This window comes from Podarcis tiliguerta (assembly GCF_965153285.1).
Source record: "Podarcis tiliguerta genome assembly, chromosome: 7".
NCBI classification, from domain to species: domain Eukaryota; kingdom Metazoa; phylum Chordata; class Lepidosauria; order Squamata; family Lacertidae; genus Podarcis; species Podarcis tiliguerta.
This window is the reverse complement of record NC_139540.1, coordinates 18,518,826-18,544,509: the sequence shown is the minus strand read 5'-3', so window position 1 is coordinate 18,544,509 and position 25,684 is coordinate 18,518,826. Positions and strand designations below refer to the sequence as shown.

Sequence of the window (25,684 nt, the reverse complement as noted above, 5' to 3'; positions counted from 1 at the left end):
TGTCAGATTTTAAACCCAAAGTGGCTTATGAAAGAATTAGAACCAAGTGGTCATTTAGCAATAAATATGGCCAATCCATTTGTATCCTGCATTTGTTGGATTTCTGATGGTTTCTGCTTTGTGATGCTTCTCATTCTGGTGTTTTCATTTAGCTGTACTGTATCTTGACCACTTAACCAGGAACTTCTTTGGCCGTACATTGATGCACATCTTCAGACTGGTCACATACACAATGGGCACATGCAAACCATGCAGAATGCATGCATGCACCCACATCCACCAGGCAGACGCTTCTTTACCTGACCTGTGGTTACAAATGCTCCTTGGTCAGGCCTGGAATTTTATCTGGGCAAGAGTCTGGCTCTGGTCTTACTCACAATGATCCCTAGTTTTGCTCTGATATCTGTTGGTCTGATGGTTCTTCCAGATCTACTGCCTTTGGTGTTTACTTGCTTGCCCTTTAGCTTCTTACTTTCCTGGCCTGCAGTTGATTCTGGCTGGGAATCAATGCTTCTGTGGAACTGTCCCAGTTCTCCTTCCACCTCCTGTCCCAGATTTGCTCTCTGTGCATTCAGCTACATACAGCCCAGGCCGCTGCAAACCCACCAGTCTATCTGCTTATAAGATACTGAGGTGTCTCCTGTGGTTGAAAACAGCTGGTTAATGGCATGAATCACTTCCCAGTTTATAGAGGCTTTTGGGAAATATGTTCTGCCCAGAAACTGCCCTGTTAATGGGCAACCTCCAAATGACCCTAGAAATTATTCCAGTGTTCATTCCTGAGCTATTTGAAACACCCTTTAAAATGTGTAACCAGGACCAGGCAAATCAATGCAAACAAATGAGAGAACACAGACTCCTTTTTCAAGACCTAATGGAAGTATAAAATGGAGGCTTATAATATCAGTTTCCAGCAGAGAGATATAACCCCAACTATGCAAAGATTTCACCAGCATTATCAAAGTTTGTTGCATGATAGTGTCTCTTTCCTATTTTGTTGCTGCTTAGCTTTTAGTTTTGACCTTGCATTACTTAGGGTGGCGGTAGGACAGGTATTCATCATTCACTATGGAAATGTATAGTTCACCTGCCAATCATATTATCAGAAGGGTTTACTATAAAATACAGTACGTGTGCTCAGCAGCATTATTGTACAAGGAATGTTTGTCTGTCTGTTTAGTTACTGACAGACAGGGCCATCTTACCCATAGGTGCTAGGGGTGCGGGGCACCCGGGCACCAGGCTCTCAGGGGCGCCAGGCTGAGAGTCCGGGGCCTGAGAGTTGAGTCCGGGGAAGAGCCCGCCTGTTGGTTGGAGTGCCACGGTGGGCTCTTCTGCTGCAGACGGCTCTTCGCCGTGAGTTCGGGGGCAACCGAGCCAGCGAGGCTCTGAGGTGACCGGCCAGCTCTGCCCTCCTGCATGCCTGGGACTGGGCAACCTGGGGGGGGGGGGCACAGGGTGGATCTTTTAACCCCAGCACCGCATATGCTTGAGACAGCCCTGCTGACAGCATGTACATTTATGTTGAATAACCTAAAGTTCCTCATGGCGATGTACAATAAATAGGAAATCTAGTAGGGGACAGTGTAGTGGTTAAACGTAGACAAGCTTGGAAGACCTGGGTTCAATCCCCCAGTTATTTATGAAGCTCACTGAGTGACCTTGCTTAAGTCACCTTTTCTCAGTCTAAGCTACCTCACAGGGTTGTTGTAAGGACAAAATGGAGAGGAAAGAACCATGGTTCAGAGGGAGAGGATAAGGTTTCTACTTCTCCTTGGTCAGAGAGAGAGTTTTTAAAAGAGGAGCAACGACTTGGAAGGAAAGTAGTATAGCTAAGGGCTTCAGGGGTTAACAGTGAACTTCTCTTGACAAATACCCCCAACCCTGCCATTCTTTGATGCAAGCTCTGGTTGCAAGGGTCACTACAGAGCCACCTAAGTTGCAAACCTGGGCCAAAACTTTTAGCATTATTTTTTTTGGCGAGCACATTTATAGTCTGCTTTTCAGAGCCAGATGGATGACTGAAGTGGCCTCCAGATAAAAATGCACAAGAAAATACAAGCCTGTTGTTGTTGTTTAAAACGAGCAATGTCAAACAGTAATTTGAGTTCCTGTCATTATCATCCTCCAGGCTGTAAATCAAGGCTCACAAATAATCACACTACTCTCACAGTCTTAGTCCTCAGGATGTGAGGACAACAGGTCTGTGATGAATTAAACCATTAAAGACTGAAGAAAGTTAAGAAAATGGCACTAAGTGGCCTTTAAAATATTTTCAGTTGCAGAGCTGGAATGTTCTAATAATTGGGATGTGTGGTTGCAATCCTCAGATCATTTCTCAAATGAAGTTTCAGCCCAGTTATTACTGTATGAAACTATTAAGATTCTTGGTATTTACCAGTGAATAAAGGAAGCGGCGGCCTAAAAAGAGGATTGAATGGGTTAGGAGCAACATCTATTGCTTCCCTCAGTGGTTTTAACATACTATTTACCAGAAAAACCGGGCCCACAGCCACACTCAACATTCCCCATGTGTGTTGAGCTAGGGCAGGGCCAATTCACCAAATATTATTCTAGGGAGGAAATTCAAGGAGAGCCTCAAAAAGTCAGTTTGAAGAATGTTGACCAGCAAATGGTTTTTCTAGGGAATTTCAGCCCAGCTTTTAAACACACACACACACACACACCAACACCAAAGTGTGCACAAAGGATTTTTTTTTGGGGGGGGGAGATCAATGATTATAGTAAAAGGCCTTTCAAGCAAGTAACACATTACAGCACAACTTTCTCCACAAGCAATTGATTCAACTGGTACAGCATTTACTGGAGGTGCAGGATGTTGATTCTTATGAAATCTGCAAAAGGAGAGTAGATGTTCTTTTGAGCTGGGAAGAAAGAAGCAAACGTAGACAGAGGAGCAGGACCCCATGGGGTTTGCGTTGCTTATTTTCTCCAAATTCCTTTCATTTCTTACAATTTTGCTGTGCTCCCTGCCACCCACTTCCAAACCTTTTTCATGAGACAACTGTGTGGCATAGGGGAGGGGAGGAGAATGACTTGTAGAACTGTTTTTTCCTGCACCTTCTCACATTCTGAGGCTCAAGACTGAGAGGCCCTATGCTATATCAAGTCTATATCATTACTAAAAACGAATTCAGCAAAACCTGGGTCCCTAAAATGTAGTTTATGTAAATCTGGTGTGGTTATTTCTTACCTACAATGCAATCCACACTAGTCGGGTAACATCCCCCCCTGTGCCAACCATATCCACACACACACACACACACACACACACACACATGCTTGGACGTGTCAGCCACAGAATGGTGTTCTGTCCATTTCATTAACAAACCCACATTTAGTTTTTTGGACTGCAGCCTGGGAAAGCAGTATAACAATTGTCAATAATCAATCTCGGCAGCAAAAAAAAAGGTTAGAATGTTCATAGCAATTTATTGGGCTGTCTCGCGCAAATATTCTAGGAGAGAGAAAAATTGCCATTTTAAAGAAATACTGCTTAGCAGTTTTGATGGCTTCTTTCTCCCCTCCTCCCCTTGGGTGACCTTTACAATGTCTGCATTTTCTAGGCCTGATTTCTTCTTGGCTGTGCAATAAAAAAATACATTCTTTTTATGGACAACTATAGCTCATCCACAATGAACTTAATAGTACTTAAAATTCATCCTTCAGCTCCATAATCTTTTAGCGCTGAACACCGGGTGTTCTGACTCCCACAGATATGTTCATTGCTAGAAACATTTGTGGGTTGCAGTTCTCTGCAAAAGGTATTGCCTCAATTATGGATCGATACACGCTAACGGTGGTGCAGTCTAAAACAATGAAACGTATAGTTCTAGGACCCATTTTTTGATGAAATGATATCAACTACTTCTACAATTATTCTTTTTGATAGTTAAAAGCAAAGCAACACCCCTCCCCCTTCAATCTGTGTTGAGTACTTACTGGCTAAAATATTATTACTTGCATCATAATCTTCGCAATCGCTGCCTGTTTTAAAGCATCACAACTATTCAAAACAAGTAGTTTTTGGGCGTCCAATTAAAACACAAGGGGCAGTATCCAACTAAGCATGGCTGAGTTAAGTCCATTGATTTCAGTGTGTTTACTTTGAGTAAAACTTAGTAGAATCCCTCTCTCTTACCCTGCTACAGTTGAGCCAAGCTGCATAGTTGTTTATTAAACTTATTAGATGCTTGTCACCCAAAGAGTCTCCAAGCAACTTACACTGAAAAAATATAGATAAATACATTATACCACTGCAACACAGTGGGGGATGGGTCTGTATCTGAAACACACTGAAAGATTTTGTTTCATGAGGTGACAGATGGCATTCAGCAGGTTATCTCTTATGTAGGGCCTGTATAGGGGCCCAGAATAGCTTAATAGCTAACATTAGAATCCTTTTGCTAACTGTGCATAGAAATGTATTAGTTAGGGGCGGAGCAGAACATGCTCTTAAAACTGAGCTGCCCCGGGCCATTAAAAAATACATTTAGGAAGCCAAAACTGCCTCAGCGTCTAGGAGACAATGTCTATGCCAGAAAGTTATGACACTGGACAGCTGCCATGCAACTTAGGTCCATGAGGTTAGAATGGGAGCTATCTCCCTTGGCTCTTAGCCAATCCTTTGAAGTCATGTGCTGGCTTTCTAATCATCAGTCACAAAGAGGGAAAGTTTGGTGACATCATCTTAAGTCACTGTAAGGAGTGTCTGCATTGCCCAGGAGTGGATTTCCCAGCAACTCAAAAAAATGGGCCACAAGATTTCTAATTCTCTATGATGTGAGCTGTGTATTCTCATTTAAGCAGATGAAGCCTGTTAAGGTGCATGTTTGACTTTTTTTTATTGCCAAGCTGAATGAAAAAAGAACCCCTTGGCAAGGCAGGGCCATAGCACAGTGGGGAAACACTGCTTTAATTCCTGGTGCTTCCAGGTAAGGTTGAGAGACTCTGACTGAACACTGGAGGGTTGTCAACAATACAAAGCAGGATGGGCATGTTGGATTAGCCAGAGGCAAGATTGACCATGAGGTTTTGTGAGTAAGGCTTTCAGTTTGGTTCTGCTTTTCTGCTTTGAAAATAACCTATTCACTTTCTTGAATTAGGCATAGTGCTAGCTGAATGTTAGTTCCCCCCTGCCTCTGTTACTCCTGCAAAGCTGCAAAATTGTATGCACGAGCTTCCACTTTCAACCAATAGTGGTTTGCTGTGCCCTCCTAACTAGGACAAAGTGGTTAGTTTAAATCAAAGGTGGATAACTGCGTCATTCTAACTATTTTGAACTTACGTCTGTTATCTTTGCTTTCCTTCCATGCTTATGAACTGCACAACTTGAGCCTTTGGGGAGGGGAATGCAAAGCTGTCAAATTTGCATGTGGAATTCCATTATTCTCCAAGCCTGGAATGATTCCAAATCTTCTATTGTAAAGGATACTCAGTGTTACAAAAGCAATTATCCATTTTTATTTTGTTTACATTGCACTGAAAATTTACATCATACTTTTACAAATCCCCTTTTTTTCATAAAAATAGACTTCTTTACAAAAGTGTATGCATTAATATAAGAGGAGTAGCCAGTTGCAGAAGAAACAAGATTTTAAACAAGATCTCAAATGTATTAACCTTAACATTAATGAGTGAATCATCATTATTGCAATCATTTGAATAAACAAGAATAAATAACAAAGTGATGGTATAAAATATAAAAATGGCATTCTTTTAGTAGAAGACAGTTTCTGGACAAAACTGTATGAATTCTGAAAACAAAAAGGCTGTAAAATGGTTTATAAGAAATTCATCAAACACCATAGAAATTCAAGCAGCAATCCGGGGTACAATGATGGATTTGGGGCAGGAGGGGAGGGGAAATGGTTTGTTTGTTTTTGGTAGGCACTCTCTATAATGTTGATTTTTTTAAAAAAAAAAACTTTGATTTTTCACAGAGTTATTCATGTCTGGGAAGAGACAATAGTACCAAATAATTAACACCAGCTAATGTACAGCATTGATGACTCCCAAATGGTTTCATGCTATAAAAGGAAGACAATGAACTATGACATGGGAATTACTCAGACTGTCATTTCATAATTCAGTTACAAAACTATAATCAAAACAAAAATTGCATTCCTTCTATGAGAGTGAAATAGGCCTGTGATGACTTGAACCCAACTTAGAAGAAAGTAGGATTTGAAGGAACTGATTATTTTGCTTCCTGTACCCTTATTTACATTGCACTGTTGCAACAAAACAAATCGTAACTGAATAGGATTTGTCTCGCAAACATGAATACTGATTTATATTCCAAAACAAACACAAACTTCCCAAATTAGAACGAGGCAGGATTCATTGGGACTTAAAACCAAAACCTGTTGAATTCAGTAGGAAACTTCTACCTGTGTGCTGCAAATTAATGGTCACAAGGAAATTGGAATCACACAAACGGAAATCTACAGAGCCAATTTCAATCCCAGTATTTTTGCTATGTGAATTGTTTTACATTATCTGTATTTAAAACATTTGTGCTGGCATAACCATTTGAAGACATAGAAATGCCTGGCACGGCTTTGGCAACGCTTTTAGTATACACCCGCCCAAATACATTATTTATTGGCACAGCATACTACAATGAAAAAAATAATGTACCGCAAAATAATCCCAATCAACAGAATGGAACTATTCCATATGAAGGTCCCATTGCAGACATGTGGGTTCTGCTCTTGTAGGATTTCCCTTTATTTTCAATGAGAGGACAGATCCATGCACATCATTGTGCCCTCCTATATTGGGAAGACCCAGAGAACAAGATTGCTCCTTTGGTGCATCAAAGCGATAAAGACATTAATGGATCAAAGTGCATCTTGTAGTCACTGCAGATTTACTGGCCTGTGTTTAGCATTTAACACAGAGTGGAAGCAGGACCTGTAACACTGCTGAAACTCACAATTTCAAAGGATCTGAATTTTAATGCTTAATATCCTTTATCATTTAGGTGTGCAGTGTTGTAATCTGTTGTTCGTCTTGTGTGAAAATTTCAAAAAAAGAGAAACTGGGATTGCTAGGGCAAAAGGCGTGTTAATTGGATATTTTCACAAATTGTCCTCTGAAACGAAGAGTACTGCAGCATTACGGATCCTAGATTGTTAAGTAGTACAGTGTGTCCCAACTCTTTTTATACTGCTGTCGGATTGGTGGCTGCTGGGAAAGGAAATGTCAACCTGTGAAGAGGAAGAAAAATGCAGCAGCTCCTTGTAGCCCGCTGTAGCAGGAGATGTTAGCATGAAGAACAATGAAGGCAGAAATGGAGCAAGGAATTTAAATTCATGAAACAAAAGAACCTGAGAACGTGACACTTAATTATCCCACCGTGGCACAGAAATAATAGGTTGCACTAGCAAGCTCAAGCCGATTAATGGCCGTGACATAATCTTAGAAATTCAAAGGTACAGGGTGTGAGCCGTGTGATGTTCTTTAAAGGGAAGTACAATTGAGAGAATGGGACCCAATTCTAACTGTTGAGGGAATGATGTAGCTCATGACTCTTGCTCCTTCCTGTAAATATAACTCTTAATTTCTACCATATATCATTTGTTTTGTTCTTTTAAACCCAGTTCCCTCTAGCATAGTTTATAAAGCACAGAAGTACTGATAGTGGATGCTCCTCCAATATATGCAAATATGTTTTATTTATTTTTTAATTTTATTTTTTTTAGAATAATCTCCTTTTTTAAAAAAAGCAAATAAACTGTGAGTAAGCACTCCTAGAGTGCAGCACATTTTCTGTAAAACACTCCACGGTAACCATGAAGTCAATATAGTTTTTTTTTTTCAGTTTATGAAAGAAAAAAGAAAAGGAAAAAAAGAAATCCTCTCTTGTCTCTCTGTCTCGTCCTCAGGAGAAGGTGACCCCGGAAATCCTGAAAAGTGTGCTTTAATTTCATTTTTGTTTTTGTTTTACACCAGTGAACGATGTGTGCACTGTGGTGTTGTGTTTCAATTTTCACATCTCTGAAGTCAAGCCGTCGCAATGTTATACCATTGTGCAGACTGTGTTCAAGTTGGGATCGAATCGTACAGCCTTCCCCTCGACGGATTTTGCATTCGTGTCATACATGGGGTTTTCAAAAGCAGCTTGCCCATTGTTATTTTCATGTACAGAGCATCCTGTATACTGTGTTTTAGGTGCAGTTCTGTTGAGGAAGGCAGACAATAAAGAAAACAAAATTATTTGTGTAATGAAAGAATTTATAACTTGCTTTTTTTTCGAGGCAAGGTGTAAATTCAACAGAGGGCAACAGACTGGGTGTCTGAAAGAAGTGTACAATTGTCAGCATAACTTGATAATGAGTAAATTGTCAATGACAACTGTGGAGCAACTCTCCATAATAAAATATAACGGGCATAGGACTTTTCTAAGCACTTACAAGCTGGTAAACTATGTGGGATGTAAGATAAATTATACAAGAAATATGAGTCACAATACTGTAAATGTCAAAAGCAAAATATAGGCAATATGTGAAGTACACAACATCCCCATTTTATTGCTCTGTCCTGAGTTGCCGAGAAATTTGAATAACCTTGTTCCTCTCTTCGAGAGAATAATTTACAACAACAATTTAAGCAGAGCAAGTAAAGGTATAATGTAAGACAATAACCTTGCCTATCAAGCATCCCTGACAGTTCTTAAATGAGGTTAGTATATGCATGCACTAGACTGAATGTTTTTCAAGAGAGCTCTTAATTTATCTTGAATAGAATAATGGGGCCTACAGGCACTAAATAATTCAATTTAATGATAATAGTGAAGATGGGCCAAAGCCATCCAGGGCAAATATTGCTATTGCCTTTGATTTCCTCAAGGCCTCTTTTTCTGGTTGGGTAGGAATACTAAGGTTTTGAAACTGGGTCTCATCACAAAGATTTGTGTTGTCAATACCATTAAAGGCCCTAGAACAGATAACTGAACAGCTGGTCTTTAAGCATTTAGAAAAGGATGCTTTGATTACTAAGACCCAGCATGGGTTTCTCAAGAACAAGGCATGCCAGATGAATCTCATTTCTTTTTTTAACAGTGTTACAAGCTTGGTGGGGAATGCTGTGGATGTAGTGGATCTTAGTAGACCACAAGCTTAAAATGAGTCAACAGTGATACATCAGCAAAAAAAATCTAAAGCTATTCTAGGCTGCATCAACAGAAGTATTGTGTCACAATCAAGGAACACAATAGAACCACTCTATTCCACCTTGGTCAGGCCAGTACTGTGTCCAATTTCAGGCACCACAGTTTAATGACATTGACAACAAGAAATGTATGAGGAACAGTTGAGGGAATTGGGTATGTTTAGCCTGAATAAGAGGAAACTGAGAGGAGATACGAGAGTCGTCTTCAAATATCTAAAGGGCTGTCACATGGAAGATGGAGCAAGCTTGTTTTCTCCTGCTCCGGAAGGTAGGATTTGGACCAATGGCTTCAAGTTACAAGAAAGGAGAGTCTGACTAAACATCAGGAAGCATTTACTGATGATAAGAGCTGTTAAACAGCTAAAGGGGGCAGCATTTTCCTCTCCCCATTGTTATGTGTTAGAGAACAGTAGACTGGGGGCATGTCTTGAAATGGGAAGAAGAAATAATGAACGCCCAGCTTAGGACCATTAAACTAAAAGCATGTAGAGTGGAATTGCCCTATTAACACATCTCTTGCTCACCTTCCCTTCTTCCAGGTAAGCACTGAGACCTACATAGTGGAATCTGCCTTAAACATCCAGCTCTAAACTTCATACAGCAAACACACACACAAAGAGAGAGTTTACATTCATACTCACCTTTGTTTATAAAGGTAAAACCCAAATCCTGCTAATATAAGGGCAAAGAAAGGCACAAGAATAGCAATAGCCACTGAACTGCTGTTTGTACCATGTGGTTGATTTGACGAATTTGAACCTTCAGTCATGTTGAGTCCTGGAAGGAAAAACAGAGGCACAATTATTTCTGTTACCCACTGTCATCCTTCTCATTCCAAAAATTCACTCTACCATGGAGTAAAACAGTAAAAACTAGAGAAGTTGATGGTTGTGAGTTCTACAGCTACGGTCTGCTAATAACAACACCCTGAAGATCCTGGGCCCCAGGGAGGTCAGACTGGCCTCGACCAGAGCCATGGCCTTTTCGGTTGTGGCCCTGGCCTAGTGGAACACACTCTCACAAGAGACCAGATTTGACATCTTTTTGCAGGGCCTGCCAGATGGAGCTGTTCCTCTAGGAATTTGGCCAGGGTTTAGTCCAACTCATTTTCTCTTTGTATAAGAACAAGCATGAAGGTTTCCCAGCCCATTCACAAGTCCTTATAATATCAATGGAAACAGCTGGTCCTGGTGAGAATCAACCGCTTTCAATTTAACCTGAGGACTGCCATTTGTTTTGTTTATTTTTAATTATAAGTTAATCAAATTAATTTTGGGCGTGCATTTTAATCGATTGCTTGCTTGTTTTTATGTATATTGTGTTATCAATATAATGTTAGCCGCTCTGAGCCCAGCTCTGACAGTGGAGGGCAGGATACAAATAAAACGGAAGTGGGTAAGGAATGTCTCACTGTTTTTCCTCCTTCCTTTTTAAGGTTGGATCAGATACAAACAAGCTGGTGTAGAAATATCTTTAGGATAGAGAGCTGTCCAACCCATTTCTTTAATATTTACAAGACTAAATAAATTGCCTCAGCTTATATTTGAGAAGTTATTCATCCCCTTTATATTGACAATAAAAATGAGAAATTGATTGTCCCTAGGAACTATAAGAACATATTTTCGCCTCCAGATAAAACTATCATAGTAGAAAGTGACCAAGCTACTTAAAAGGGATTACAGCAACTAATTCCTCTTGTAAAACTGCACAGGTTGGTCTAAACGGAATTCTACATTTAATGATATGCCAGCTTCTGTCTAAAGGAAGAAACATTGCAGTACTCTAAAGATGGGCTGCAATAATTAACAGCTTAATATTTTCTCTTAGTTACCTAACATTTTTGTCTTTTTTATATGATCATGGATTCATGTAGTAATATTTTGTTAGGGGCACAAAATTTGGAAGAAAAGATAGGCAAACAAAGCAACAGGCGTAGAGCAAAAAGCAACATGTATGAATTTCAAACTCCCCACTTCTCCAGTCCTCCTCAAAAGTGATACCAAGAAATCAGGATATCTGCATGTTAAGCCACAATACTTTAAAATACACTAATTCAGAGGCTGTTTGTAGGATATTGGCTAGTTGCAATATTACCTTCCCCTTTGCACCTCAAAAATTTAAAAAGGGCCATCAATCAATGCCAGGTTTCAAATGCAAACTTGGATTTCAGGTAAAAATGTTCGGTTAAGCAACTTTTAGAAACTGGATGCTGATCCAACACAGCTAGATGTGATTTAGATGCTGTGGTACCCTTTGATGAGAATATCATTTTTAAATATGAGAAATTTACTTATTTACTCTGCAAAGTTATACACTCTGTTGCAGCAAGAAGCCATTGATGTACACATGGTTAAAACAGAACAAACCACAGAAACGCAACCCCCTAAAGATAATGAAATCAGCTCAACAAACTAAAGCAATAAAACCATCAATGCAAACTCTAAAAACGACAACAATTTCAACAAATACAATGATGCTCTTCCGTAAATGACTGGGTTACACCTTAAGGCAGTGGTGGCCAAACTCGGCCCTCCAGATGTTTTGGGACTCCAGTTCCCACCATTCCTGACCACTGGTTCTGCTAGCTAGGGATGATGGGAGTTGTAGTCTCAAAACATCTGGAGGGCCAAGTATGGCCACCATGGCCTTAAGGAAAGCCTTCCTAAACAAAATGTCTTCAGTGGGTGCATGAAGATCATCACCCAAGGTGTCTGTCCGATTTTGGCTGGAAATTGATTCCAGAGAGCTGGAGGTGCAACACTAAAGGTCTAGTTTATTGTATAAGCTAGGCATACCTCTGGGGCATATGCTATTGTCAGAAGTGCCCTATCTGAGGAGAGCAGTTGTCAGGTAGGGAAGTCCCTTAGATATCCTGGTCCTAAGTTGTTCAGGGCCCCCTCTCCCAACCAACTTAGTGCATGGAGACAATGTGGGATGAAGGGTGGGGAACAGTTTCTTTACTTTAGCTGTCCATATCCTATGGTGAACCACTTATCTAGGCCTTTGTTGGCATGCTATCTCTAACCAAAATTAGAATGATTTGTAAAGATGATGCGCCCAGGACTAAAATCTGCACATGTACACACCAGAGGCTGGCAGCAGTTAAAATCAGCATAGTCCAAGCTTCCTGTGGCCATGTACTAAGGTGACTGTAGACATACCCAGTATTAGCTATATTTAGAATGCTTCATTCGCATAATTTAAAGTCATATTTCAGCACTCCAGCAGATGCAATCATTTTTTATCGAGAAACAACGGAACTAGAGCCATATAAAGTCATTCGGAATCCCTGTGTAGTCAATGCGCAAAGGGGAGACCAGGACCTTGCCACCATTCCCCACCACCAGACTCCACATGTCGATAGGCTATGTGTGCATAGAATCTAAAGGTAAAGGTAAAGGTACCCCTGCCCATACGGGCCAGTCTTGACAGACTCTAGGGTTGTGCGCCCATCTCACTCAAGAGGCCGGGGGCCGGCGCTGTCCGGAGACACTTCCGGGTCACGTGGCCAGCGTGACATCGCTGCTCTGGCGAGCCAGAGCCGCACACGGAAACGCTGTTTACCTTCCCGCTAGTAAGCGGTCCCTATTTATCTACTTGCACCCGAGAGTGCTTTCGAACTGCTAGGTTGGCAGGCGCTGGGAGCGCACCCCGCCGCGGGGATTCGAACTGCCAACCTTTCGATCGGCAAGCCCTAGGCGCTGAGGCTTTAACCCACAACGCCACCCGCGTCCCGTGCATAGAATCTACAAACATGTAAATGCCGACATGCACATTCTCACCCTGAAATCAGGGAACATGGATTTTTACGGGGTTCTCGATCATGCAGCCTTATGCACACAGAGCCAATTGATCCATGAAACCTGGGGTCCCGCTCCTCCCTTCACACAAGAATTACAAATGATTGCCCAGGTTTTAAAGAATCGCAATATTAATGCATACTAGTTACCTAGCCTTTGAAGTCCAAATTGCCCATAATCTTTACCCTGGATAAATCCTTGAAAAACATAGGTAGCACCATCAGGCTCGGCGGAAACCTAAAGGGATTTTTTAAAAAGAAGAGAAGTAAAGTGGATATACATACATTGGTTAAACATTAAGAAGGAGATTAGGTTTGGGCACTTAAACCATTCAGCTCCTTGGAAATAGATTTTCCAAGCAGGAGGTAGTTGAGCTAAGAGAATATGTGGGCCGTTATAAATCTTTGTGTCTGAATTGCCTTAAAATGTGTTGTTATTTTATTAAAATCTGAGATTACTATCAGTAAAAGAGACTAGGGAAAAAATATTTATTTCAGTGTGTGGTTGCTATGTACATTTGTCACAAAGAACTGCCACCAACAAGTTATAAATAAATTATCTAAAGCCCCCACAAAAAACTAGTCAATGTGTTATCTAAAATTGATTTTAGTACACACACATGGTTATCTTTCAAAGCACCTAGTGCACAGTTATTACTAAAAGGGATTTAAGTAGGTGTCAACAGGTGCTCGATGATGGAAAAGGACCTGGTGGTGCATAACTGCCATGGGCAATGACTTTTGCACCAGTTACAGCAGCAGACATAGGTTAGACTTCAGCATGCCACATTTGTAAGCCATCATTGGCTTTTACATCCATTGCAATCCAGTAACATCCATTGCAATCCACTGTGCACAGAGTAGTGCACAACAGCAGCTATACAATCGCTTTCATTGTACACTGCTAGCATTGTAACTGCCTGCTTTTCAGTGACAGCTGCTCGCTGATGTCTTCATGTGATCTGGTTTTTAGTCTCACCCACCCAGGCCATTCCTTAAAGGGATGGAGAATGTGTGGCCCACCAGATATAGCTAAACTCTCCTAAGCCTTGGCCATTGGCCATACTGGCTGGGTCTGATGGAGTCCAACAACATCTGGAGGGCCACATGTTCCCCATAATTGATAGGGAAGAACTGGTTCCATTTACCAAAGATTAAAGTTCGGGAATCAGTGCAGGTGCAAATGTATAGAGCCTCTCTGTCCCAGTGCCAAATTGCCCCCCTACCCTTTGTAATATAAAAAGATGCCAGAAGTTCCAGTCTGAGGGAGTCTGTTCCACTGTTGTAACAGCTTTTATAGTCAGAAAGTTCTTCCCAACATTTAGTCGGAATCTCCCTTTTTTGTGTAACATGAATCCATTGTTTTGGGTCCTCAGCCCTACTAGAATAGGGGCAGGAAAACCATGGTATTACACCTTTGCTTAGCTTAGCTACACTGCTGCTAAAAAAAAAAAAACCTATGAATTTTCCTGTGCTAATGTATACCTAGAAATGCGGCCATGTTGATTTCAGATTGAAAAAACTAGAAGATGCAGGTTTTTGCTTGCTGTCCATACTGAACCAGAGTGTTGCCATTGTAACAAATCTAGGTTTTGTCCTAATAGATAGAATATATTTCACCCATTGTAGAAGGAACAATTTGTGCTCCCGACAGCTGGAAAGTCACTGCCAGTTAGTGATGCCAATACTGAAGTAAATGGACCAATTATCCGACTTGATATAAGGTGGCTTCCTCAAGGGTCCCATGAAGCATCACTGCACTCCATACAACACTTCTGACATCTTCTGCCACCACAGACTGTGATGCTATTGCTGATTCTGGCCCATGACTCTCATGCAACACAATGCCTAATTTTCGTTGTGCCTTATGCCCTTCCCGAAGTTAAGTTCCAGGCAACAGGATCGGTCTGTATTCCTACAAACCACTTAGTCCATCGGGCTGCTATGGATCAAGCAGCTTACTTTCAGTGTAAAAATGCAAAGCAAATGAATAGGAAAGCATCTCATGATCTTACAATAAAGTGTTGATGCAGACGTGTTTTTCAAAGAAACGAACAAGTGCCTGCTCAAACTGTAAGTACTATTTAAGAATGATTCTACCTTTGAAACCAGTCAGTGGCATTTCCCCAGACCTTTCAGAATGCCACTACATTCTAGCACCAACGTTTGTTCTTGCCCTGTCAGCATCCGTCTGTATGATCCCATTTTTCAGCATTGCTAATTAAACTTTCATTTCTAAAATGTCTTTTTTCTGGTCTCATGCACAAGCCATCATTTCCTATTAAGAAAGTATTGGATTTTGCTGGAACTATACTCACAAAGCCATCCATAGCCCATTTTTCCTCCTTCAGTTTGTTCACAGAAGTATGGGATGGTGCTTTAATGAGATAGATATGGAGCATTAAACGGGCTTCTTGGCTTTTATACACCCCTGTAAAATATAAAAGTAGTTGATCTGTGCCACTTGTAAGTAATTTGAGCTAAGAAAAATACCTTTAAGTTTCCCACAGAAAGTCCTTACAATCACACAGGCAAGGTGTGAAGGTCAACGATTTACATTTTGCTCAGATAGTTAACAATGGACTAGAAAAAATATCTGTTAGAGTAATTACACATTCAGATTAGCAGTGTGGAATGTTGGCTATCTATCTATTCATCCCTGTCAAGAGTCCTGAGGGATTGCTGGGCTCAGCAGAGGACCAGCAGACCGAAATGCAGACAAAGGAGGAAGATGACAGCAAGGAACAAGGATGATGATGGGGAGGGGACTGATATTAGGAAACTGAGGCTGTAGGTGTTCACTTCCCCCACTCATTAGAGGGCTCCCCTTTTTCTTGCTAGGGAAAGGAAGTCTCTTCACCAGTCAACCAAACCTCAGTTTTCCGGCATCATGGCTAGCAGCGTCATCTGTGCTGGGGGCAGCCCCAGGCAATCTGCTGCCAGGGTGGGTTGTGGCTACGGGCCATTTAATCTCAGTGTAGCCGGCCAGCTCCCTCTTCCTTGCCTCTTTGTCGGATACCCCTACCCACCCACCCTTTTCTCATGCTTTGTTCTGATACGACCTTGCTATGGCAGTTGTTGGTCGCCATGTTGTTGGGGCCAGGTAGGAATTTTTTCCCCCTTGGCAAATTGGCACCGGCCATTTGGTTTTTGCCTACCTAGTAGCAATCATCACAACGTTTGTGAGATTAGGCATTGGGTAAGCCTTCGTTTGGTTGGAGGGGAGGTTGTTGTCTTCACCTGCCCCTCCTCAATAAGGGTATCCTGTTAAAGGGATCCGGGGTGTGAATACTGTCTGAAGCCTGGGCATGGGCTAGGGCCATGACACAGACCCTTGGGGTGATGCCACTATCTGATGTAAGTTATAGGGTACCCCCTATCTGTAGTTTACCCTTCCATGGACTCGCTGCAGGCAGGCAAGGGTCAAGACTGGCTTCACCCCAATGCCTCAGCCAAACCACTCCCATCTGTAACCAATAAAGCTGTGGCCTATTTGAACCTATAAACCAAAATAAATCAGTGTGATTTATTGTTCTCCTGGGAACTTTGTGGCTCGGGTGCCAAGGCATGCAACACAACAATGGAATTTGGAGAGGGAACTAGCTCATTGCTGGTACTGGGGGACGTGCACAGCCTGTTCACCAGCAGCACTCCCATCTCTGGGAGCAGACAGCTTCTCCCCAATGCTATGACCATTTGTACACTCACCATCTGTTCTCTGCCTCAGTAAAGATCTCAAGAAAGAACATCTATCATTGTGGTCTGGGCAGAAACCAGGACAAACCTGCCCTGATTCTCCCTCTCCTTGTTGCTCTTTCCCTCTGCTCTATTATCCAAAGGCTAGCAGAAGTTTGGGCAATGAGTGACAGAGAATACACTCTGGGCAGAATCCAGATTAAGTTAAGGTACATTTTATGTCCCACTGAAATCAATGTGAAAAGTTAGTCAGGCCTTAAGTCTACATTGTGTTCCGATGGTTTAAATTATTATCCGTGTCTAAGCCTGATCAGCCAAGAGGCAGCACACACCCAGCTATTGCCAGATGTCTCCTTTCGCTGCCAAAGAATTACTGGGCTCAGGAAAATATTAAAAGCTGAAGTTAAACTGACAGGTTTTAGCATGATGAATGAATTATCTTCTCTGATAAATTCCTTGGATTACTTTGCCTGGCAAATTATGATGGAGCGCTACTGCAGACTCTAGCAAGGATGGCTAGGAGTAAATGGACTCTTATAAGGAGCCAGCCACAGTTGCTCCCTGCAAATTTACATTAATATCAGCCCTATTCTGTCATTCTCCACATATAAGAGCAGGGGAGGAGGACAGCACCTCTAGCACAAACCTTGCATTCTGCATAGCACTGGATTGGCAGAGATGTCTGCGTAGTAAAAAACCTATATGTGAGCAGCTACCCACATATATTTATTGATTGACTGAAATGTTTATAGACTGTGCTTCATAAAAGTATATCTAGGTGGTGTATACAACATACAAAAATCATAATAAAATTAAGAAAGCATCAATAAAAATATACTTTAAATAATTAATGTCAATACTAGCTAGTTTTTTTTTAAAAAGCAAACAATGCAGTTTTCAGAATACATCTGAATGAACGCCGGGCAGTTCCTGCCAAAATGCTACTAGCATGGAGTTCCACAGGGCAGAGATTGCCCCAATAATGGCTCAGTCCCTACTAACATCCAACAGACAGGGATGTGACCACAAGAGGATCTCTGTTATCAAGGTAGAGCCAAATCAGGCCATCCTAACTTCCACGTGACTGGAACCGCTGTGTGTTCTATTATCGTTTCAAAAACACAAAATATAATCTGAAGCAACTCATTGACTAATATAATTGTCTCTCTTCCTCTATATCACTCCATAAAGGACATTTTATTTATTTATTGTTATTTTGTTTTGAAAAACATTGGGTACGGTTCAGCCATACTCGATAGCACACTCCTGTATGCGCCTACTCAAAAGTAAGCTTCACTAAATTCGCAAGCGGGGTCTGGATTGAGAAATATGAGGCCATTGCTTATTTCCATGGCCTTACCTGAAAGTAGCAGCTCCATGTTGGTGTTGGTGAGTGTTGCATTCACTCTTCCTGACGTTGCATTGAAATTTGTAACTGTCAAGGTCATGGGTTGCTTTTTGCCTTTGTAATTGTAGGAGCCTTTCCATATATAATTCTGGGCAAACACATCATCAGGAACTGTAGCGGGGAAAACATCCAAAATGTTAATGAACATAGCCATATTTGGATTGCAATAGCTCAGGTTAAAATGAGAATAGATGCTCATTCTCTCCTCTTCAATTATTTTTTTGTTATTGGAAATTATATTTATGATCGTCACGGAACCTAGCCCATATATACATAATGCACAGCAATGGTGCTTGAGAAAGCATCTGTGAGCTAGCCTTAACTGCACCTGTCCTAATGGAAAAATAATAACATTACGTGCATATTGAAATGATGCAGTCAAAAGACAAGATTTTAACCAACTTTTTATGCCTGCATGTAGACAAATCATATAGAGAGGATGAAATCCAGCTGGTGCCATTCTACTAACAGAATCTATTCATCAGAAATCATTCCTCTCCCCAGCAGGGCCCCCACCCAAAATTTGCTCTAGGTAGTTCCCAGACATATTCCATTTCTTTAACAGTGTGAAATCCCATTACCAAATGTAGCTGCAGAGACACCCCTGTCCTAGTAGGGTGCAAGAGTTGTGACATGTGCGTGCTCAGGTCATATATGGGGCTTCACAGAAACCATAAAGACGAGAAGAGAGCATTGCTTCTCAATTAATTATTCACAAATCAAAGAATTATTAACATGTGGGAAGAAATTAAAGGAGAACTTTTAGAAGCCAAAATACGATTCCACGGGATTCCATATGTCCAACATCCACAGAGAGCTATTCTGAGCATTTATGTCTCACCTGAAAGGACATACTAAATACCACATAGATCACTGATCAGTAGCCACATTGACTGCTTAACTGATTTTCCTTTGCATGTATTACAAAAGGAACACGAATGAGTATACTTTTGATGCTATACCTTTAAATAACATATATGTTTTTGGAAGATTGAGTGAGTATTAAACTCGTGGTAGGGTTGCTAAACATGTCAATTTCAGTTTCTCATTTTTTTCCAGTCTAACCAGTGATTCATTCCCCCCACCCCCCAGTTTTATGTAAGTTTATTTACAAGAAAAACACATCCAGACACACACACAAGAAAAACACATCCAGAGCATGGCATTCCGCATGCTCTCATTAACAGTAGTTGCTCAGTCTGACGCATCGTCCCTCCCCCAACAGGAAGGCTGCCAAAATTCCACTTTCTTCTCCTTCCTTTCTGTTGTTCTCTCAGCTTCTCCAGTCTCCTCGTTCTGGGACTGATTGGCTGGCCTGTCTCTTCTCCAGAAGACACAGCCTCAGACTCTGCTGGTTGCCTGGCAAGGCTTTGGCCAACTTCCAACTCTTCCTCTCCTTGGTAGTTAACCATGTCTTCCTTGGGAAGGAGGGGGGCCGGGCTGTCCTCTCTAAACCCTGACAGACAGCTCTCATTTGCAGAGTCGGCCCCTTGCTCGCTTAGCTCAGTTTCTGAGGCTGACTCTTCTGCTGCACTCGGGGGGGGGGGGGGCACGTTCCTGACACCAGCTGGCGAATTGTTCTTCTAATTATACTACCACTTTCACTTCCTTAAAACTTGTCATGATTTCAGTGCAGATTTTGTTAGGAATCTGTGGTAAGAAACCCATGCAGGGGAAGTTGCCCCCAGTTCCAGTCACCACACAGAGGCAGCTTAAGGTCCAAATAGTTTACTGTTGCAGAAGATAAAGGCTTCAGTAATACAGTTTTGTATGTTGATATATACTCACAGCTGTAAGCTATGCACATACAGATATACGAAGTACGAAGTATTTCTGTTGCCCCAGCAATTGAAGATGTAACACAGACTCCGACTCACTTCTCAAGACTCTAATGAGCTGACATGCTTCTGGTCAGATCACCCACCCACCCTCCCTTAGTTCATTGCTTGGTTCTTGACATTGCTATGGACCTGTGGTTGGTCACCTTGGTTGGCCAAGGGGCCTGGTAGGAATTTTTATCCAACTGGCAAATTGACACTGGCCACTTGGTTTTTCGCCTACCTTGTAGCAAATCGTCACAACTTTTGGGTATTGGCAGTTAGGCATTGGAATATGGTTGTGTGTTGGAGGGCAGGGTGTGGCCATTGCCTACCCCTCCATTTTATAGGTGTTCCGGTAAAGGAATCCTGTCCGATGCCCTTGCTGGGGGCTAGGGCCATGGCATGACCCCCGGTGACATCAGGGGGAGCTTTTAGTTGTATTTGCATCAACAGGCTCCTCCCACTGGTGGTTAACCCTTGATAGACTCACCCCTCCCTGAGGGGGTGGAGTCACGCTCTGTTGTTTTATCCAATGCCTAAGCCAATACCTCCCACATGCTGTAATCAATAAAGTTGTGGCCTTTTTTAGCCCATTAACATAATATACCGTGTCCATGTGTCTTTCTTATCCTCAAGCGGGTGGTGGGTCCTCGAATCACAAATTTCTGTTGCCCCAGCAACTGAAGATGTAACACAGACTCCGGCTCACTTCTCAAGACTCTAATGAGCTGACATGCCTTAATCACTTATATAAATGGCACTGGGATGTTGCCATAGCAACGGTCCCGGCTGACTTTGCACTTGTTGGCTTATCCCAAGACCATGGGGTTATTTGTGCAAATGAAGAAAACCGACCCCTTCCTCCATGTCCAGTTTGCTCCACAAATTTCTCCTAGGTTTTACAAGCAATTTCCCCATATACGATGTTATTTTCACTATTATATGCATTGTTACACATATGTTCCTGCAATGTACACATTTTTGTGCACCCTTTTGTGGGTTGGAGAACAGCACTGCAAAATTTGGAGAAGGGCCAGTTTTGAAGGGTTAGCTGTGTTTCAGTTCATGCATAGCTTAGGAAGTCTGAATAAGGTAGGTCTGCATTAAAATGTTGACTGAAGCAATCCCTAGCTCATGGAGCTTATTTCATAATCTCATATAGCATCCTGATCTCAGTGCTAGCTCACTACTTAGAATCATAGAGTTGGAAGGGACACTGAGGATCATGTAGTCCAGGGGTCAGCAAACTTTTTCAGCGGGAGGCTGGTCCACTGTCCTTCAGACCTTGTGGGGGGCTGGACTATATTTTGAAGGGGGGGAAATGAACAAATTCCTATGCCCCACAAATAACCCAGGGATGCATTTTAAATAAAAGGACACATTCTACTCATGTAAAAACATGCTAATTCCCGGACCATCCGTGGGCCAGATTTAGAAGGTGATTGGGCCAGATCCAGCCCCCGGGCCTTAGTTTGCCTACCCATGATGTAGTCCAACTCCCTACAATGCAGAAATATGCAGGTGTCCCATACGGAGATCGAACCTGCAACCTTTGTCTTAACAGCAACGTGCTCTAACCAACTGAGCTTATGATCCTGTATTTTAAAACTTAAAAGCTAGTTTTTTTAAAATCAGGTGCATCCCAACCTGTTCCTGCTTTCCTTGAAGCAAGTCTTTCTGAATTCAGCTTTTACACAAGTTATGTTGCGATCCTATACTTACTCACTTATTCATGGGATTTATACTTCACCTTCCTGCCAAGGCATACAATGTGGTTTACATTTTAAACACTACGACAAATACATTATACAAAACAAAAACAGACAGAGTCTTCTCATGCCAACTGGGAGATGATGATATATGTGCTACCTGGCATGAGCTCAGGACATACAGGTTTTCAGCAGCCCCCAAGGCTGCTTGAATAGAAATCAGGCATAGCTCTGTCTCCCAGCTCCCTAGCCTTCAGCCTGCCAGCTTCACATCACTGAGCTCCTAACTCTGCCTTTGTCTTTCTAACTACCAGCGAGTTCAAGGAGGGGGGCAGCAGCATCCATCTATCCATTTTCTGTCTGGCACAGAGCCACTTCCTTTGTTACTTTAATGGCCCATACTTAGAGGACCATTATCTCACCAGGAAGCTAGCCTGGCCATTCCAGGAATTGAATCTGTGCTGCATCCAGGAATTAGAAGGGGCTCAAGCACGCATACAGCCTAGCACCACCACCACCACCCCATCTCATAACAATATATATACTTTCTGGCCAAGGCTCCCTTCAATGCAACTTATTCCAAGGATTCTAGGTGTCCATAGGTTTTCAACTTTGCTGTATTTAAAGTATGTGAATTATTTAGGACCACTTAGAACAGAGTTAAAACTTCATAATGGTTTTTAACTTACTCTTTGGGGTATACCACACACAAATGTTCCTTAAGTAAGGCTTTTTAAAGTGCATTCTAGTCATTTCTTAAAGCTTACCAAGGAATCCTTTTGGAATAAATGAATGTTGATTATTATAGATGGAGGTGCAGAATGTTGAGCTAAGCTCTAATGCAAAGCAGAATCAATGGATTCACTCATTTCACTAAGGTAGGATTTTAAATTTCAACAGGAGAATATAATCTCACACTTGGATTTGAAGATGAAGAATCTCAGGACTGTGAAGCATTAAAAAATCATTGGGGTCACACCAATAACTATGCAGAATAAGAAAAATAAAAATCTAAAGAGATCCAGTAAAACAATGTTACATATTTTATGTTTGACTTCAATGAGGGTACTTCACTTCATTTTTAAGTATGTATGTCCAAATTTAGTTGATTTGGGCTTTAAAAATCTGTAATTAAATCCAGAATGCTCCCTCTGAGGAAAAAGCATTCTGTGGGAAGGAACCAGGGCTCTTTGGAATGGCAGAAATGTAAGGTAGATTAAAAATATATGTGCCTAAGTAAATTATAAGTGGAAATAAAGAGGCATTTGTACAACACAACCAAACCACCATAGTACACCAGATGTTGCCAGAAAACGGCCCTGCAAATTTAGCTGCCTCCTCTTCAGCAAACTCTGAGCTTTCCCTCCAGCTCACTCAAGTACAGTCATTTTCACAAGCACATACACATACATACACGAATGGTCACTTTCTTCAACATCTGGTGGCTCTTAAAAGCTATCAGGAATCCTGAATTCCTGCATTGCAGCAGGTTGGATGATGATGATGATGGTAATGACGATGATTTCAGTTTACATACCACCCTTTATCCAAAGATCTCAGGGCAGTGTACAACATTAGAAACATAATTTACAAAGCATAATAATAATAATAATAATAATAATAATAATAATAATAATAATAAAACTATCATGGGGGGGGGATAGTCCCAAAAGAGGAGTACAGTTGTACCTCGGAAGTCGAACGGAATCCGTTCCGGAAGTCCGTTCAACTTCCAAAACGTTCGGAAACTAAAGTGCAGCTTCTGATTGGCTGCAGGAAACTCCGCCAGACGTTCGGCTTCCAAAAATAGTTCGCAAACCAGAACACTCACTTCCGGGTTTGCGGCATTCAGGAGCCAAAACGTTTGAGAACTAAGCTGTTTGAAAACAAAGGTACGACTGTATTTTCACCTGGTGCCTAAAGACACATAATGAAAGCACCAGGCAAGATTCTCTGGGGAGAGCATTCCACAAAGGGGGAGGAGCCATCGCAGACTAGATAACCCTTGAGGGTCCCTTCCAACACTACAATCCTATTATTCTGTGAATCAATTTCCTATCCTTCAGTTTTTCAGCAGATGATCATTCTCAGCGATTCGTCTTTCTAAGATATATCCAGGAGGTGTTACAGGTCAACAGCACATTTTGTCCTCCCTACACCATCCCATCCCATTTGCTCTATTTGCCATCCTCACACTTATGATTAATTTATGGTAGCAACACTGATGAAAGAACACTGTATCACAACTGGTGGCAATAAGCATTGCACTCCATATACACAGACAAGATAAATAAATGCACAGGTTTGTGTGTGAAGCCATACAGCTGTTAGCAATGTCTAGCTCCCACATGTCCCATCATTGTTTTGAGCTTCTGTCTTCCTTGATTTCTTCAATTGCTATCTAATGCTTCCGGTTGTCAATACTTGGACCAAAAACGCTAGCTAAATGACAGGTTATTGCATTATATGTTATATGTACATAATTCATCAAGCTGAGCAGTAGTGACCCTGCCAACTGGGCAATCAAAATGTATAATTAACCCTTCTCAATTTTGTAAAGACAATGTTAACTACTTTTAGTTTCCTCTGATTTCCGTAGGTGACTTGAGTTCATGCTTACATGGTATTTAAAGATGCTTGCTGTTGGCTAGGTCATATACACAAATGAAGATTTTGTGTGCATGCATGTGTGAGAGAGAGACAGAATGAGATACAGATGCACTATTCATTGTGTAGAGACATCTTATAATGTAATTGAGTCTAGGGTAACAATGAATGGTTACATATTTTGATGTAAAATTGATGCTCCAACCTCACTACCTCTGATAGTACCTGGGGGCGTGTTGCAGGCACTGTCCCCTGCTCTGATCTGCTGCTCTTTGGGCACCAATTTCCCCTTGTTAAGGCTTATTTGTCCTTCATTATGTGATCTGCATGAAAGGCATTTATTACATGGATTCACCTTTCTGGATCAGGCAATGTGAGAAGCAACCCTCAGACTCTGATCTCTATAACAGAAGTGAGGAAAGACAGCTCAACTTTCCCTTGCAGCTTGGCTCAGCCCACTGCTAGGCTACTTATAGCCCTGTAATATACCACTCCTAAATGCTCAGTCAGCCGTGTGGCTTACCCCAGAGAGGGACTAGCAGAGGGACTAGCACCTTTTTAATTAACTCCATGTCATTCTGGAAATGCAGGCCATGACAGGTAACATGCCTAACATGGAATATGATAGGTTCCAAAGAGTGCTTCTACCACCTCTTGGTCTAGGTGGGACTTGAAAAACACAGACATGGGGTTGGAGCTAGTTGGCCCAAACATTGAGAAAAAGGCCAAACCAACTAAATTGGCTAAGCTGACACCCAAATGCAATCATAGGGTATGCTGGGAATGCAACCAGGGATCATGCCAGAGGACACTGCAGAGTCACACATGAATGCAAGAACTGCCTCGGGCCTCATCCTCACACCTCATGCAACAAGACATTCAAGGCTCCCAGAGCTCCCCATGTAAGGATGCCAATACCTCCATCCTTACAAATAACTCATTGTGTTCCTCAACCCCTATAGGTTAGGGGCCCTATAAGGTCTCCACCAATTATACCCAAGCCAATTAGTCTCCCACTACCTCTGGGTGGGACGCAGGTGGCGCTGTGGGTTAAACCACAGAGCCTAGGACTTGCCGATCAGAAGGTCAGTGGTTCGATTCCCCACGACAGGGTGAGCTCCCGTTGTCGGTCCCTGCTCCTGCCAACCGAGCAGTTCGAAAGCACGTCAAAGTGCAAGTAGATCAATAGGTACCGCTCTGGCGGGAAGGTAAACAGCGTTTCCGTGCGCTGCTCTGGTTCACCAGAAGTGGCTTAGTCATGCTGGCCACATGACCCGGAAGCTGTACGCTGGCTCCCTTGGCCAATAAAGCGATATGAGTGCTGCAACTCCAGAGTCAGTCACAACTGGACCTAATGGTCAGGGGTCCCTTTACCCCTTTACCTCTGGGTAGGTTTTGCCGTTGGATTCAGGATTCTCATTTCAAGTAAACCCAGTTCTCAGAGGCC

General features: G+C 42.0%; 1 protein-coding gene across 3 annotated transcripts in view; it reads right to left on the bottom strand.

The window, feature by feature from the left end:
* Nucleotides 1-5,940: 5,940 nt before the first annotated feature.
* CSMD3 (CUB and Sushi multiple domains 3) overlaps nt 5,941-25,684 on the bottom strand; it is a 568,382-nt gene continuing 548,638 nt past the window's right edge. For all 3 annotated transcript variants that reach the window (XM_083450329.1, XM_083450330.1, XM_083450331.1), the window contains 5 exons: nt 18,054-18,212; nt 15,316-15,428; nt 13,148-13,235; nt 9,840-9,975; nt 5,941-8,207 (listed from right to left, as the gene is read on the bottom strand). In XM_083450329.1, the coding sequence (XP_083306455.1) occupies nt 8,048-8,207; nt 9,840-9,975; nt 13,148-13,235; nt 15,316-15,428; nt 18,054-18,212 (656 nt within the window). In that variant the 3' untranslated portion in view covers nt 5,941-8,047. The remainder of the gene's footprint in view (nt 8,208-9,839; nt 9,976-13,147; nt 13,236-15,315; nt 15,429-18,053; nt 18,213-25,684) is intronic.